At 39.3% G+C, this 18,150-nt stretch overlaps 1 protein-coding gene across 1 annotated transcript in view; it reads right to left on the reverse strand.

Annotated features, from left to right (window-relative positions):
• The window catches only part of CDYL2 (chromodomain Y like 2), a 78,905-nt gene extending 61,219 nt beyond the window's left edge, over positions 1 to 17,686 (reverse strand). The window contains exon 1 of the mRNA XM_070952794.1: positions 17,648 to 17,686. Coding sequence (XP_070808895.1) covers positions 17,648 to 17,671 — 24 coding nt within the window. The 5' untranslated portion in view covers positions 17,672 to 17,686. The remainder of the gene's footprint in view (positions 1 to 17,647) is intronic.
• Positions 17,687 to 18,150: the final 464 nt, after the last annotated feature.

Raw genomic sequence — 18,150 nt, forward strand, 5'->3', positions numbered from 1 at the left:
ACAGAGAAGGCCCTCCCCCTGGGTGTCGCCAGCCGACATAACTTGGCTGATGGCACCCTGAGGAGACCCTCTCTGTGGGAACGGACTGGTCGGTGGAAGGCTATTGGTGGCAGAAGACGGTCTCGAAGGTACCCGGGTCCTATGCCATGGAGCGCTTTAAAGGTGGTAACCAACACCTTGAATCGCACCCGGATTCCTCCCAAATAAATGTATTCTGGAAAACAGAATACGTTTCTGTAAAATCTTGCAGTGGAATTTCTTGCTTGCTTACTTCTGTTTTCATCAGCTCCCTCCTGACCACGCTGAATTAGGTAAATCTATCAGAGTAGTCAAATAATGTTATTGATTGTTATACTGAAGGACATGCATGAAATCATATTTACTATCATCTTAATGAATTATGAGGTTTAATGAATGAACTAATTCCATAGGAGGAAACAAAGACCCTTAAATAATAAGCACCCTTTATTTTATCAACCTCTGACGCTACATCAGAGAACTTTGGAATGACTTTTTCACTCTAATGCTGGTCATGGGCAATTAACATCACAACAGGGAACTAACTTTCCCCCCCAAATACGTATATGGATAGACAAATTGGGCGGAACAGTAGAGACCTTCAAATTTCTAGGTTCTATCACATCTCAAGACCTAAAATGTCACCTAACATCAAAAACGTCTTCAAAAAAGCACAACAAAGAATATTCTTTCTGCATTGATTGTTTCCTACTATGATTTGATTGCTTATTTGTACCCTATGACTATCATTAAGTGTTGTACCTTATGATTCTTGATGAATGTATCTTTTCTTTTTATGTACACTGAGAGCATATGCACCAAAGACAAATTCCTTGTGTGTCCAATCACACTTGGCCAATAAAGAATTCTATTCTATTCTATTCTAAAACTGGAACTGGTCAGAACCTGCTGAAACCCACCTTTGATTTGTCTACTAAATCAACAGTTGACCTTGATTATAAAAATACTTCGCTAGTAATATCAGAGAAGGCCTTTGTAAGCTGGTGCTTCTAAGTTAGTTAGCTACCTGTAAGTCCTAGTTAAATATGTTAACAAAATTCTTAAGAACACAACAGTATCCATGCATAGGCAAGAAAGAAGGATTATTGGAAATATAACATAATACCTGGAAGAATGAAGAAAAACCTATACAAAGACTGATGAATAAGTATGCACAAAGGACACAAAACTGAGGTGAGAAGTTGAACAAATTTTGAAAATTGAGAGAAAAAACGCATGTTTTGAATGGATATGCTTTACACTGTTACGTTTTCTAGTAGACCAGGAAAATGTGACATTATATTAATTGCTGGATAATATTTGCTCCCTAAATCACAACTTCTTTCACTTAAAAAACTAAACCCAAACTCTTCTTTTAATGTGTATAAAATAGACAATCCATAATATATTTATGGCTCCATCCATGCTTTTGTTTTCATTTGTTGAGATAATTGGTTATTAACTTCTGATTATTCTTGTGCTCTTCAAAATAACGAGCAATTCATCTTTTATTAAAAAAAGGTTGACACAACCAAGATCCTTATGTTATAAATAGATACAAGGTTGACTTCTCCCCGATATAACGAATAACGGGAGAAAGAGAGAAGCAAATTATTCTTTCGCTGTTTTCATTGTTTTATAATCGTTTTATTTATTGGTTTTCTTATTATGGTGAGCCACCCAGACTCGCTTAAGATGGGTGGCCGCATAAATGCCTTGAATAAATAAATAAATAAGCCATGAATATGCTATACTGTTAAAAAAAATTAATGAATGGACAAAAGAATTTTCCATAGCTCTTTTTTGTCGCATAATCATCCTTTCGATTAGAAAACAAAGCCTAATTTTGATTACATTTGAATTTTGTAATTTAGGGCATGCCTCAACATTAATTAATTCCATACTCATGTCCCCCCACAAGTCATCATTTCATATTTATATGTTATGGTTTTTATTGTGTAACGTGTATGTGTGTGCGGGTGTGTATTTGTTAGCAATCTGTGAGGACAAAGAAAAAGAATGAAAGGGTAGAGGAACAAAATGTTGTGGTTTTCCAACAGAGGCAAAAAATATTGTGAGAAATGTTAAGAAAATTGTCTTAGAGATATTTCTGTAACTAAAAAATGGGGGAAACCCCCCTCCTCGCATGTTCCCTGACTCTTGTCTTAATTGAACATTTGACTTCCTTTTTGAATTTGCAAATTGTGTTCCAGAGAAAGTCCCAAGTCAAATTTTTCTAGACCTTTGAATCTTTGTTAACAATGGGGTGGACTAATATTCCACGTTGTTCATATGGAACAATGTAGATTATTGCTGAAATAAATATTTCTAGCTCCCCACATCAATTACAAAACTGTTTTTCAGTGAAGACACTTCCTATTTCTTCCTACCACGATCAGATGCTGCTCAATTCAGCAATGGAAAACCTTCAGTGTAATTGTTCCATGAACTTGGCAGCTACCACTGGTATATTAGATGAGAAAGGAGTTTATTTGCTAAGACCTCCTATGATTTTTATTAGGTAGCCCAGAACTAAATCCAAACGGACCAAGACTTTCATGTACCCCCCAAACTGTATAATCTGGATTCAAATTAAATTCTGATTTTCTTCAACTCTGAGGTCCTTTATTCCAATTAAATTATTTTTTTACCCCACTTTTCCCACTCTAACTAGCTTTACAAACTATAAATTGCACATCATGACACCAAACTGTTCCCTAATTAAAAGCAGTAGCAGAAAGAGAAGAACAAAGAGCCAAACTAAGTCAAGATATCAAGCATGAACTAAGCCAACCGCCTTTCTAAAAGGAAATGTCTTCACTGACTGACAATTGAAAGAAGATTATTGATTTGGGACAGGGACTTCTAAAGAAGTGGGACAAAGGAGCTTTCTCACATAGTCCCACCTACATAGCTTTGAATTAAATCTCTATATAAGGAATGTTAAGGATGCGGTGGCTCAGTCGCTAAGATGCTGAGCTTGTCGATCAGAAGGTCGGCAGTTCAGCGGTTCGAATCCCTAGCGCTGCATAACTGGGTGAGCTCCCGTTACTTGTCCCAGCTTCTGCCAATCTAGCAGTTCGAAAGCACGTAAAAATTGCAAGTAGAAAAATAGGGACCACCTTTGGTGGGAAGGTAACAAAGTTCCATACGCCTTCGGCGTTTAGTCATGCCGGCCACATGACTACGGAGACGTCTTCGGACAGATCTGGCTCTTTGGCTTTGAAACGGAGATGAGCAGTGCCCCCTAGAGTTGGGAACAACTAGCAGGCATGTACAGGGGAACCTTGGAAAATCCTCCAGTAAGTTAAGACAATGATTCCTACATCGGATGATTCTGACATCCCAGAATGTCCTACATTCTGGTATGATGACAGAAGATGCCTTCTTCTGGGTGACACAGGTACCTGAAGACTCCTCCCACATCCAGCGTCATTTTTTCTTTCCAAGATGAAATTTAACTTGCCTGAGAATGTGGAGAGAAGACTAGAAGTAATATTAATTATTAGTATCGTTTGTTGTTGGTAGAGTTAGTCTTGAAGGCCCTCAAGAAGATATCTTATGAGGTTCCTTCATCAATTTCCTTTTCCCCACTTTACAGTCCCTTTGTCTATCTTCGCCCCATCCAGAGAAGGAAGGCAGAAGAATGAGGAAGCGTGTGTGTCCTTTTTCTTTGGGTGTGAGAATTGTGACCTCTTCCATCCTGCACAGAAAGAACAGTAGCTTTGTCAAGAATGACAGATCTCTCTTTCATTTCTAGTCCTTGGATAATCCTTGTGGTCAGTCTTTCCATGTTTTCCAGCTCCTGTGGATCTTTCTTAAAGCATAGTACCCAGAAAAGGAGACACTGTTCAATGTAGAAACTGGCCAAGTTCAAACAGGATGAAATGATTACTTCTTGTGATTTGGCAACTGGTTCTACTGATGCAGCCTAATGTCTTAACTAGCTTTGTGGCTATTGTATGTTACATTATGGACCAATATTCAAAGTTATGGTTTTCCTATTAGTAATGTATGGCTATGAGAGTTGGACCATAAGGAAGGCTGAATGCCTAAGAATTGATGCCTTCAAGTTGTGGTGTTGAAGACGACTTGAGAATCCCTTGGACTACAAAATCAAATCAGTGAATCCTAAAGGAAATCAATCTGATTATTCTTTGGAAGGACAGATACTGAAGCTGGATCTCAAATACTTTGGCCACCAAATGAGAAGTCAGGATTAATTGGAAAAGTCCCTGATGTTGGGAAAGATGGAAGGCAAAATGACAAGGGGACGGCAATGAATGAGATGCGTTAGATAATGTCACTGATGCAATAAACATAAATTTGGGTAGACTCGGGGAGACAGTGGAGGATGGTGGGGCTGGTATGCTATGGTCCATGGGGTTGCAAAGATGACTTAGCGACTGAACAACACATTTAGGTTTGGAAATAATTTTTCTCACCTCTAAAAATTGGTAGGCTCATGCTTCCTATTCAGTCCCAATTCCTCAGAGGAGTGAGTCTGCCACTCTGAAATATTTGCAAGCAAACAGCCAAGCTCAGAGAGCACCAAGGACTCCACACACTCTCCGGAAGTGTGTGGAAATACACACTCCCTGGAAGAAGTTCCAGGTTTTATTCCTGGTTAAGCTTATCCTAGATTCTCACTGCAGTTTCCTGCAGATCTTCAGTAAAAAATATTTTTCCTGTTTGCCTATCTCAGCTTTTCTCACGGTAGCATGCTTCAGTTCTTTACAAAACTATACTTGTTGTCATCTGAGCCAGCAAGCAAGCCAATGTTTCTGGTCCAGCACATCTAGGGAAGCACCAGACTTGGGATCTGCTGCATTGTCACGCTCATCCCAGTTTCCTTAAAAACTCTTAACTGGAGCTAGGACAGTCATCTCTGAAATTTGGCCTCTGTTTTTAACTAGCACTGGCAGTTATATTGTTAGATTATATATATTATATATTATATATATATATTGTTAACTAGCACTGGCAGTTACAGTATATTGACTGTTTCCTAATATGATTTGATTGCTTATTTGTTCCCTATGACTATCATTAAGTGTTGTACCTTATGATTCTTGACGAATGTATCTTTTCTTTTTATGTACACTGAGAGCATATGCACCAAAGACAAATTCCTTGTGTGTCCAATCACACTTGGCCAATAAAGAATTCTATTCTGATCTGTTCTGTTCTGTTCTGTTCAGTGAAATGAAGATCTTCTGAAAACTCTGTGAACTGCTTGATGTATAACTTCATTTGCTGATTAAATGTACAAACAGAGGAACCTCAAAGGTGTTTTTTTTTTCCCAAGGACCTGAAGAAAGATAATGGGTTCTCTCAAGTATAAATTGATGCATTTTAAAAAGAAAGGTGACAGCGCTCAGAAAAACAAGCCTGCCTAGCATTTCATCACACTTGTTAAATATACACTGTTGTTCTTTATATTCTTGGTTTAACCAGTAGCTGACCATTGGGGGTAATGCACAGCTGTAAAACGCTCCTGGTTAGCTCCACTGAAACCTCAAAACTGAATCTCATAGAACATAAATTAATTAAAACATCCCCAGGAAATCTCTGGAAATTTCAGAGGAAAATGGCAAACCTAATGAAACCTTGCAAGCTTATGTGATTTTTGACTGTTTTTTAAAGTATTGTTTTTGTTTTCTTCTTCTTCTTTTTTTCTGGTTGGGAGGGCATTAACTCTAGCTTGAAAGGTTACCTATCCCTAACCCTTAAAGATAAAGGTAAAGGTTCCCCTCGCAGATATGTGCTAGTCGTTCCCGACTCTAGGGGCAGTGCTCATCTCCGTTTCAAAGCCAAAGAGCCAGCGCTGTCTGAAGACGTTTCCGTGGTCATGTGGCCGGCATGACTCAATGCCAAAAGGCGCACGGAACGCTGTTACCTTCCCACCAAAGGTGGTCCCTATTTTTCTACTTGCATTTTTTACGTGCTTTCGAACTGCTAGGTTGGCAGAAGCTGGGACAAGTAATGGGAGCTCACCCCGTTACAGGGCACTAGGGATTCGAACTGCTGACCTTTCTGATCTACAAGCTCAGCGTCTTAGCCACTGAGCCACTGCGTCCCTCTTTTTAACCACTGAGCCACCACCTAGTTTAAGTAATTTTCAACTTACTTTTTAGCAATGTCACAATTCCACTGTAGTATAAGCATTGAGTTTAGCTGAATGTGGATTGAAGATTTAGTACGTTGACTTTATTTGAAGGTTTATTGTACTGAATACTATTATTTCCCCTTCCGTCACCTAACTTTTAGAATTACTTCTTTTTAGATGATTGATTGATCAATTGATTTCTTGTTCACTGCAAGCAAGAGCCTCTTGATAGGTTACACTTATAACTCTAAAACCTCCAAGGTACAATTACATCAGGGTATGCAACAGGCAAAATTAAGCCGCAAATAAAAACGATCAACCAACCACCAAGAAAGCAATAAAAGTAGATGGAAACTTCTACAAGCAAAAGTCCTCTTCAACAAATCTGTTTTTAAGAATTTCCTGAGGCCTCACAAGGTAAGATCTAATTGGATTTCGGAGGACGGGGGAATTCTATAACATCTGTGCTGCCAAAGAGGAACAACTTTACACATATATACAATCTGGTGGTCCAGTCACTAATACAAAGAACCTGAACATCAGAGGTAAAGTGCTCCCGGTTCGGACTGGATCGCCTGATCCGGTAGCGATGGCGTTGGGTGGTTCAGAAAACCGGTAGCAAAAATCCCTGCCCCCCCCCCGTCCATGCCCCCGCAATCACCCAGTCGCCCGCTTGCCGCTTCTTTTAAAAAATGCTTTTAAAAGGTAAAAAAGAGGCTCTGATGATCCCAGCTGAGCTGCCTGATCATTAGAGCTTTTTTTTTTTTACTTTTAAAAGCATTTTTTTTTACAACCTATTCGGCCGAATAGGTTGTAAAAAAATGCTTTTAAAAGTAAAAAAAAAAAAAAGACCACATGCCACAGCTGATCACACCCCCTGAGCTGTTCTACTTACCCCATGCCTTGGTGGAGCCTTGGTGGCGCAGTGGACTAAAGTGCTGTTAAGTAGCACTTAGCTGCCAGCTGCCTGCAATTACTGAAAGTTCAAATCTCACCAGGCTCAAGGTTGACTCAGCCTTCCATCCTTCCGAGGTAGGTAAAATGAGGAACTGGATTGTGGGGCAATAAGCTGACTTTGTATAAAAAGAACACCGCTTGGGGGGGGGGGGCGAAATCCCTACTAAGCAGGTATATAAAAAAAGTATGAAGGTTATTTCTTAACGCATTGTAAGCCGCCCTGAGTCTCCGGAGAAGGACGGCATATAAATTGAACCAATAAATAAATAAATAAATAAATGCCTCCTTTTGGCATGCACTGCGCGTGTGCGTATCTCGCATTTGGTGCATCGTGCGTACTGCACATGCGTAGCACACATGCGCAACCAGCGAACTGGTAGTAAACCGGTTCAGATTTCACCACTGCTGAACATGTTTCCTTTTTAGTATTGTAGACTCAGGACTAGTTGTATTTACTGATTCTAGAAGAACAGCTCCTAGCTTTGTCGTCCGTTCCTTTCCTTCCATCAATGGATTTATTTTCAAAGCCAAAAGATGGAAGAAGTGTTGGGAAAACACAGGACACAGATGTCGTCCTCCATAAAAATGTTACAAATGGAGCATAGTGAATTCACAACAAAAGGCTTATCTCAAGTATCCCAAATGTCTTTCTGGATAGCCATCAAAGAGAGGGGAAACTAGCCAGCCAGCCAGTCAGCCAAACTTCTGTATTATTTTCATCTTTGGCTGATGGATGGATCCAGCTGGCTCTTTTCCTAGATATGATATTTTGGAGGGGAAGCAAAAGATGACGATGACTTGGGTGCACCGCTATCTCAGCCTGATGGAGCCCAGAAGTTTGTCAAAAGGCAGAGATGTACAACAATGGCCTGCAGATCACAGTTATAACCCAGAGCTCCTATTTTGCAGCACCTAGCATTTCCAAGTTCACAAGACACCAAATAAAAAATTACAAATTTGAATGAACAAAATGGGGGGAAAAACCCTAAAATGTGACAGGGGCGATAGGCACAATAGCACTTACACATGCCCCCTCAGGAACCTGTTAAATATTTTGTGAGATCCACAGAAGTTAAGTTAGAATTAAAACTGTAAAAGTTAGTAGCTGAAACAACTGAATCGGGTAAGGTATTCCAGACTTTGAGAACTCTGCTGCAAGTTTAAAGTGGTTGTTATCAGCATTGTCCATCATCATCATCATTATCATCATCATCAAGTGTGTGTGTCCTCCACCAGTCAAAAATATCAACCTTAAAAGGTAAGGTAAAGGTTCCCCTTGCACACATGTGCTAGTCATTCCCGACTCTAGGGGGCGGTGCTCATCTCCGTTTCAAAGCCGAAGAGCCAACGCTGTCCGAAGACATCTCCATGGTCATGTGGCCCATGACTAAACACCAAAGGCGCACAGAACGCTGTTACCTTCCCACCAAAGGTGGTCCCTATTTTTCTACTTACATTTTTTACGTGCTTTCGAACTGCTAGGTTGGCAGAAGCTGGGACAAGTAACTGGAGCTCACCCCGTTATGCGGCACCAGGGATTCGAACTGCTGAACTGCCGACCTTTCAATCGACAAGCTCAGCGTCTTAGCCACTGAGCCACTGCATCCCTTTTATCAACCTTATTATACTGTAAAAAAATTAGGAAGAAAACTCTTTCACTTCTTAAAGGACGGGACGATAGAGAATAAATGGTTTGATTCTTCTAAGAACCAGCCTGTAAACAGCAGTGAAATGAAAAGATGTGGATGTAACTGATCCACCTGAAGCCAAATTTTTATATCCTAGGAAAAATTATAGGCTTGGGATGCACACTAACCTCGAGCACCTCCACCAAATTTGGGTTCTGCATTCCATTATCAGCAACACTACTTTCTAAAGCTTGATATTACTATGCAAGATAATCTGTTCGTAGGAGTAGGAGCAACACAATAGATCAGCTGCTTTCATTTTCTCGCAATGATTATTTGAGAATAAAAGGAAAGAAAAGGGAAATTTTGTTCTGCCGTTTCTCAATTCTGCTCCAAAAATGCTCGTATCTATTCCGAAACTATCAAGATTTAAAAGCCAGTGTGCCTGCCCACTCTCAAATCCCGGCATTTATTTAAGCAGATGAATTAATAATACCCTGACTGAATTGTTGCATGGCCGTTAATTTTGGAAAAATCTAAAGACAGATACCTGTTTGTCAAGATATAAAATCAGGATTGTTAATCCTGAAGCCTATAACCCTAATGGTAATATTCCAGTAGCATGCTTTTATTCCCCACCCCCACCCCATTTGAAGCTTACCAGTTAAATGTTCAAACATCTGTAATCACAATTGCTCTGGATTATTTTGTTGATCAAATACCTTTATGATTGAATCATTCATTATCCTTAACATGCCAGAGCAGAAGGCAATATAAAATATAAAGATTTTCCAAGTCAATTACAAGTTTAAATAAGCATCAATCAACAAACCTGAAATCTACCATTTATGACAACACTACTGATTCAGTTTATCATTAATGTCTGCAATAATTTGCATCAGAAAATATCTGCATCAAGATATTGGTTAGGTTGAGTTTGAAATGGAATTATGCACACATGATGACCATCTAATTGCTAAAATGTATAAACTTCTGTTAATATTTGAGACAGAATAAGTGAAAAGGTATAAAGTGATCTGTATACTGCACGAGTCAAAAAGAGGGCTGTGAAAATATCTACAGACCCCTCACATCTTGGACATAAACTGTTTCAACTCCTACCCTCAAAACGACGCTATAGAGCACTGCACACCAGAACAATTAGACACAAGGACAGTTTTTTCCCCGAATGCCATCATTCTGCTAAACAACTAATTCCCACACTGTCAAATAATTTACTAAGACTGTATTACTATTATTCTTCTCTTCCTTACTAGTATCTATCTCTTCCCACTTATTACTATAACCATGTTGCTTGTATCTTTCAATTTATATTGTTTTATTTGTTTAGTAGTACAATTTGATACCTTATTAGTAACCTTGATTATCACTAAATGTTGTATCTTTTTATTCTCGATAAATGTATTTTATTCTCCTTATGTACACTGAGAGCATATACACCAAAGACAAATTCCTTGTGTGTCCAATCACACTTGGCCAATAAAGAATTCTATGCTAAAACTTTGGTTATAATATACAGATGGAGCAATGGGAAAATATGTGATTGAAAGGATTGAAATTTACACTGTTATAATTTTAAAGATATTTTCTATAATTTGATGTACTGTGGGTATATGTTTCCAGAGAAATTGCCTAGTAAAGCCATTTCAAATACATGATGGAACTATGAACAGGCAAGGGATATATTATCATGGTGGATGTCTAAAAAAACTGGAAAATTTTAGATTCAAATTCCTACACTGATTCAGAAGATTTTAAAGATGAATATACAATTGAACAGTCTATCTTTTGGAACTGATGGACAGACAGTTGGAAAAACATGGAATGTTGTTTTTTTATATGACAACTGCAGAGAAATTATTATATGCACCAAGGTAGAAAGAACCAGCAATTCAAAATAGAGGAATGTTTGGTGAAGATGATGGAATTTGTTGAGATGGCCAAACTGACTTTTTTTTAAAATCAGAAAAAAGACATGGACTTCGCTTGGTTAGGGTTTCCCAATCAAAACTATGGTTAAATCTGTCCATATCTTGTGAAATTAAAGAGTTTCATCATGTCATTTCAACCCTGACCTACAAATATTCTCCTGTATCAATAGGTACTGTATATCTCTGGACTGGGAAATGTCTTCCATTACTCACGAATTCTGGCCAGCAGGTACTATTCTGGAGCTGGGACTAGCCATACATATCACAATATATTTTATCCGTTCAAAGAAACTTATAATTGGAAAAGATACAGATTGCTTATATGAACAAAAGTATTCAGTTTTGAACAAGTTTGACAACCATTTGCAGCAACTGCAGAAACAGCTGCTCATATTTTTTTAGAAAAACACACAAAAATAATTTTAGAATACATATTCTTTACTCAACCTATCTATTATTTTATGTATGCATTTTCTGGATTGGTGACTTTGAATATCTTATGGCTCAGGATGTGGTGAATTTTCATTAATTTCATATAGCAAAATAATCTATGGTAATTGTCAGGAGATATTCGTTGGCAGGCACTTTCAAAGAGGAGGTAATGAATGGAGGAAAAAAATAACCCAGGTAGAGCACCAAGTACCCCTTATTGTATAATTCTTGAAGGCAATCATAGTAAAACGTAGTAAAGAGATTTCTTCATACACGGCCATAGAATATGATATTATGTTTCTCATAGGGTTTATCCTATTTATGCATTTGAAATCAACATGAGTATCTCAGTATGAAAGGCCTTTTCTTATATATTAAAAGAGGGGTTAAGTAAGAACTCTATAGAGCCACGGTTGCTCAGTGGCTAAGACGTTGAGCTTGTTGATTGAAAGGCTGGCAGTTCAGCGGTTCGAATCCCTAGTGCCGCGTAACAGGGTGAGCTCCCGTGACTTGTCCCAGCTTCTGCCAACTTAGCAGTTCGAAAGCATGTAAAAAAAAAAAGTGCAAGTAGAAAAATAGGGACCACCTTTGGTGGGAAAGTAACAGGGTTCCGTGCGCCTTTGACGTTTAGTCATGCCGGCCACATGACCACGGAGACATCTAGCTCTTCGGCTTTGAAATGGAGATGAGGACTGCCCCCTAGAGCCGGGAACAACTAGCACATATGTGTGAGGGGAACATTTACCTTTACTTAAGAACTCTATAAATTGATGCCCATGTTATGGATTATCTCAGAAGATAATTTTTTTAAAAAAAATATTATTAATCAAATTTATATGCCACCTGACTCCCAGTGACTCTGAGAGGTTGTTTTAACTATAGTTTTAGCTATTGTGATTGCCAGGTGAGAGGGGCAGAAAGAGTTTTTATCTACCTTATGGCTTTCCAACATGCATATTATTATAACTGAAAACAGACATTATGAGGGGAAAAAAACACACACAATCCAAAGTTGAAAATCTATTAATATTCCTAGCTGTTGACTCAGCATTTTGCTAGTATTGGTAGCATTGGCCAAATAAGCTTATCAGTACTGGTGCATACACATAAAAATTCCACTCAATGTTCATAGATATGTTCTACGTGGAATATAAAATCAACCATCAATCCTCTTCTTTTCTTAAGCACAAGACTAGTTAATATTTCTAAAAAAAATTAGGATGTTAGTGGTGAGGACACTGTCCTGGAATGCCAACTCTGTAGAAGCAGGCTTTATTGTAGAAATGGGTGAGACATCTATGCTGAAATACCGCCAAATCACAAAATAATATAAACATCTGCAAAATCATTTGCATAAAATGACAACAAGAATCTTATTTATTTTTATTTTTTTTGGATAAACCAAAGTAAGTTCATTATTCTATGGAATTTCACAGCGCTAAAAATGTATCTTAAATATTCCTTTCATACTGCATATCGCCTCCTTTGGCTTTTTGTAGAAAGCTTAAATAATTATCAAAGGAAATCTATACTTCTTCCATTTCAGGAAAAAAAACCCTACACTTAGAAGAAATATAATTAATTTGATAGAGGTGCTTCCATTTACAGCTGTCTTCCACTAAACATCCAGTTGTGGCTTTCATTACAAGGTTACAGGCTCAAATGCCTAACTAATTCAAAACAAGGAATTCATGCATAGTTGATGATATATACAGGTGGAAGAAGTGATGAAACATGCATTGGGTATTACAGTGAAAACCCTGCTTCTGATGTATTTGCATGTGAAATTGCAACACGCACAAAAGCACGGAGCTTTCATTTTGATGTCACAAATACATACGGTATGTTATTTTGGATTACTGGGTTTAGGAACAAATGAGCATGAGTCAGGAAAAAGTATCTGAAGTTCAATACAATCTTATTAAAAATTGAGTGTTTTCCTTCATTTATATAAAGAACTTTGGCTAAGTTATCATTGCTTTAAAATCTGGGGTTCAAACTTTAATCAACACTGTTTCTCGTGAAAGATGACAAACGCTTATGGCGGGAGTAGTTAATAATCATTGCACATGACTTTATTATCAATACATATTTCTTTAGTTGTTGGACAAGACTTATGAAACTGCAGTAAGGAATTTCTTGTTGTCATCCAGGGCAGCGTTTCTCAACCTTAGCAACTTTTAAGACAGATGGACTTCAAGAATAAATAAAATACATGATAGGATGATGAAGTGAAAGAAACTGTGGATGAGAAACAAATACATGCAAGGGAATCATTAAAAATGATGAAAAATATGAGGAAGAGAGAAAGATAATACATAAAGCATATAAGAAAAAAATAGCTACAAATAATAATGTCAAGGAAAGCAAGAAAGATAAGGCTAAAAGACAGAGTAAATGCAAATCAATTTTTGTAGTAATGTGTTAATCAGTATTTAATTAGGGGGTAATATGTTTATATATGATGGGGTTTTTTGATGCACCTTTTTAAATGTCTTAATTGTTTTGTGTTTTTTCTTTTTTTCTGATTTTTGGGAGTTTTGAATTTTAACTTTGTCTTGAATAAAATAAAAACAGAGACAAACATTTTTGCATGAATGTTATAAAAAAATGTAAGAGGACAAAGAGGGGTAAACAAGGAGTCTTCAAGAGAGTGAGTAGAATTAAAAAAAGAAGTGATTACATGATTTGAAACAAAACTAAAATGAGCGAATGCTGGATGGAATATTTTAAAGTTTTCTATATGAATTACACGATGACGAACGAAATGGTAATAATGCTATCACTCAAAGTTCAAGACAAATGATGAAACCAAAAATAAATGCTGTGAGAAATGAAAAGATTGTAAGTATGGATTATGGAGAGATGGTTAGGCAAATAAATGTAATAAATGATAATATAATAACCCGAGAAATGTTCAAAATATGAGTGTTATCTTCTGGAGTTACTGAGTGTTACTGAGTGTTACTGCTACTGTAACTTTGTTTATTATACTTTTATTCATTAAACATGAAACTCAGTCAACCGAAAATTTAAAAATGTATCACAAATATTATTGATTGGCACTATGGCTGATACGGGTTGCTGCCAGCATCCTAGGTTATTTGTTTATTATTATTATTATTATATGAGTAATTATTGTTACTCATATAATATGTTATATTAATAATTTATTGTTGTTGTTATTATTATTACTATAATAATAATAAATAAATCAAATTTATCATAAATTTGATAAATAAATAAATTATGGTTGTTGTGGTTGTTATATTAGCCGGGATTTTTTAAAATTTATTTTTAAACATTTTATTAGCTTATAAAATAAAATACAAACTACAATACAAATTCTTTTCTGTAACTTGGTTAATGCATTTGTGATTACTGCATTTATTTATTTCTAATTGGAAAGTACACCATTATTGTTTCTCAATAACAAGTGTTACAAGTGTAAACAAAAAGCTACAGGAAAATAAATGTGTTACTTTTGCCTGAGAAGCTGTTTGGTGGAATTCTGATCCAAGAGGTAGAAAAAATGAGAATGAACAACATTTGGAAACATAATGTAGTTTTATGCTAGTTGAGTGGTGGGCAGAACAGATTTCTGCTTTTTGTGAGGTAACTAAGAGATGGATTTGAGAAAATTTAGTGTACAGGGGCACCTCGGCATTTGACTGCTTCAAAACTCCTCAAATTTACTTGAAGCATTTTAATGTGAAAATGCTCTCCAGGCAGTTTCTTTGGTATTCAAGGCCCTGCAAAAGGAAGAGGGAGATGGCCACACAGGGCAGACAGGAAGTCGGCCATGCTGGAAAATTTACTGACAGGAAAAAGGACAGGTAGAAAGTTTTTTTCCTGACCAAAACAAAGCATCGTGTGGTAAGTCACCTGGTTTGTTTGTTTGATTTTAGTATCCATTAGGCCTCCCAGAACCAATTAACACTAAATACTGAGGCATCACTAGTATTTGATATTTTTTTAAAAAGCATATGATAAAGTAAATAGGCTTTTTGAGTTATGGTGAGTGGTTGCTGAATAAAATGTAGCAGGTATACAATGTAAATAAACACCTGTGAGGAAAAACAGAATACTTAATAACTGATTCAGTGTGGTAAGATAATGATGTGGGACGTCCTCTTGGTTGTTTAATGTATTTATGGATAAACATGTGGAAGGATTGTGTTGACTTGGAGATTTTTATTTATTTATTTTTGGTAGGGCCATACATGCGTGTATAATTTTATAGGTAGACGATACCGTGTTGTTGGGTGGGAACCTGAATGATTTGAGGTACAAATCACCTCTGTATAGGAAAAGTGAATTGATGAAGAAAAAAAGTCAAGGAATCAGTGGTTGGACAAAACTAATGATTTAAAAAATAATGCAGTGGATAAATCAATGTATAGACTTGGTAGAATTAAGAATGGATTGCAATAGAAGAAAGATATGGAGAGTTACAGTAAATATGTTGGTGTAAAGTAAGGTAGTTGTATTCCCTTTTCTTTCTTTTTTTAATTTTATGCTTTAATTTCTTTCATTTACTATCTGCTATTCTTTGTGTACTCTGCGTATTGTTGTTTTTTTATTAAAGGATAATGTAAAGGAAACGGATAGAGGCAGGCAGGATGATATTTGATTGAGACCGTGATCTGCTTTACAGGCATGTTTAATATCACTTGTCACCTTTGACACAGATTACTTCTTTAATAAAGAAAAATTATTTGATGAAAAAGTAGTTGTCACAATCAAATAGGCTATTTATCCCTAGAATTATAAACACATTAGTATTTTCTCATGGGCTGAATAGAAAATATGACCTAAACTTCCAACTGGGATTAATCAAAAGTAAAATATTAACAAGTAATTGATCCAATAATTGGCTACAATTAAAAATGTTGCCTGAAAAATTGAATGAATGAACAGTATAGGGAGATAACAAGGGAAAAGGTTTTAGAACATTCTTTTCCCAGTAAGTCCCTCTTTCATTGTGGAAAGTGTGGAGAAGACTATTCCAAATGATAGGATAACAGAGTTGGAAGGGACCTTGTAGATCATCTAGTCCAACATACACACACACACCCCGCCCAAGCAGGAGACCCTGCACCATTTCTGAAGATGGCAGTCCAGTCTCTTCTGGACTGCCATCTGTCCATCTGTCCACCAAAGCTTCCAGCGATGAAGCTCCCACAACTTCTGATACTATAGTATTTAACATAATTACATGTTATGGAACATCTGTTGCCTCTTCTCTGAAGAGATGAGGTAAACTAGGTCATAAGATGAGCTACAAGGTCAAATGTGAGGGTACTTCAAGAGAAAAACGTGGCCACAACTGTGCCCTGGACATGGCACCAGACATAATTGGGAGGACATTTTGGTTGTGAATGTATCTACGGCACATGAGGTGGCAACCACAGTGAGATCCAAGGCTGATCCAAAAGAAAGAACCACAGATCAAGGTTGAAGAACCCCAACAAGCTCAGAGAGAGAGATTCAAGGACCCCACAGCTCAATCCTGAGCAACAAATATTCTTTGCAAGTGGTAGACACGGCAAAGGAAGACTCTACCAAGACTTGACTCCACACACAACTGACCTAATCGAGCCATAAATAAGGTAGCACATCTTTCATCAGATTGGACAGAGGACAATTGCTGTCTTTGGCACTTCTTACGCCTGGAAACCCATTGAGAGAAGTCCAGGCTAGCCTTCAGCACCAGAGAGTCAATCAATTTGGTGGTCTTCTGCCACCCAAAGGCCATCCAACAACCCCAGAAGCCTTCATTTCTGAGACCCCACAACCACTACTGGCCAATCTGGGACCCCACAACCACTACCACAACCACTACTGGCCAACCTGGGACACCAGCCCTCACCCCTCCTTCCAACCCGAAGCCCCCCAGGGGAGGGGAAGAGGGGAAAAACAACAACAACCCCCAACATCCAGCATGCATCTGTACCCCTGTAGCTCCTCCCACCCGGACAACCCCTCCCACTCCCCTTGCCTTGCAAGCAGCCCCTTCCCCGCCAGGCTCAGCAGACACCTTCCCCCCCCTCCCCGAACCCTCCATTCCCAGAAGAGGAAGAGGAAGAGGAGAAGCAGAGTTTGTGGCGCCGGCCAGGACTTCACTGCTTCTTCCCCTTCGGCCACTTTACCTGGACTTTTCCGCCCCCCCCTTCCCCAGGGGAAAGCGCCCGTCCGTCCGGGGGTAGTCCAAGCTCTCCCCCACCCAAGACCCCCTGTCTCCCCCCCCAACCACCACCCCAGGCCCCCCGATGGGAGTCAGCAGAGGGAGGGGAGGGCTCCATCGCTCCCTTCCTCCGGCTCAAGCCGCGGTGGCGGCGGCGCCTGGCTCTGCCTTTCGCCTCCCCAGCCCCGCGTCGCTTCCTCCGGCAACTCCGACGAAGCCGCCCCGGGTCCCCTTAGCCTTAGCAGCAGCAGCAGCAGCCGCCTCGGCCGGGGCGATCTCTCCTTAACCCGCCCTGCCTCCCTTCCCCTTCCCTCCCGTCGCCGGCTGGCTGCCCTCGAGAGAAGCCCGGCCAAGCTCCGCGTACCTCGTAAAGGTCCCCCGAAGCCATGCTGGGCTGGGGGTGGGGGGGTGAGTGGGTGGGTGGTTGGGTGGGCAGCGCCGCTCTCCTCGCCGCGGCTGGCTCTCTGCGTGGGCTGGGGTGCGTGGGGGGTGTTTTTCCCCCCCACTCGCTCGCCGACCCGAGCGGGGAAAAATAATAATATATCTATTTAAAAAAAAAAAAAAAACCCACACACACACACAAAAACCACCCGACAACAACTGTGCCGCCGTGCAGAATGACAGGCTTTGGGGCTCCTGTGCGCAGAATCGGAGGCGAAGGCAGAGGGCGAGAGGCGGCAGGCAAGGCTGGCAAGGCTGGCGTAACCGGGAGCAGCGGCGGCGGCGGCGGCGGCGGGGAAGCAGAGAGCAGCGCTCCGGCGGCGCCGTGTGTGTGTGTGTGCCAAAGAGCCAGGGAGGGTTGAAGGCGCGCCCCCGCGCGCGTGGCTGCGCGCGGGTGAGACTCTGCCTTCAGGAACCTCCCCCCCC

Source organism: Pituophis catenifer, unplaced genomic scaffold (genome assembly GCF_029215685.1).
Source record: "Pituophis catenifer annectens isolate HBS135680 unplaced genomic scaffold, rPitCat1.0.hap2 SCAF_13, whole genome shotgun sequence".
Taxonomy (NCBI): Eukaryota; Metazoa; Chordata; class Lepidosauria; order Squamata; family Colubridae; genus Pituophis; species Pituophis catenifer.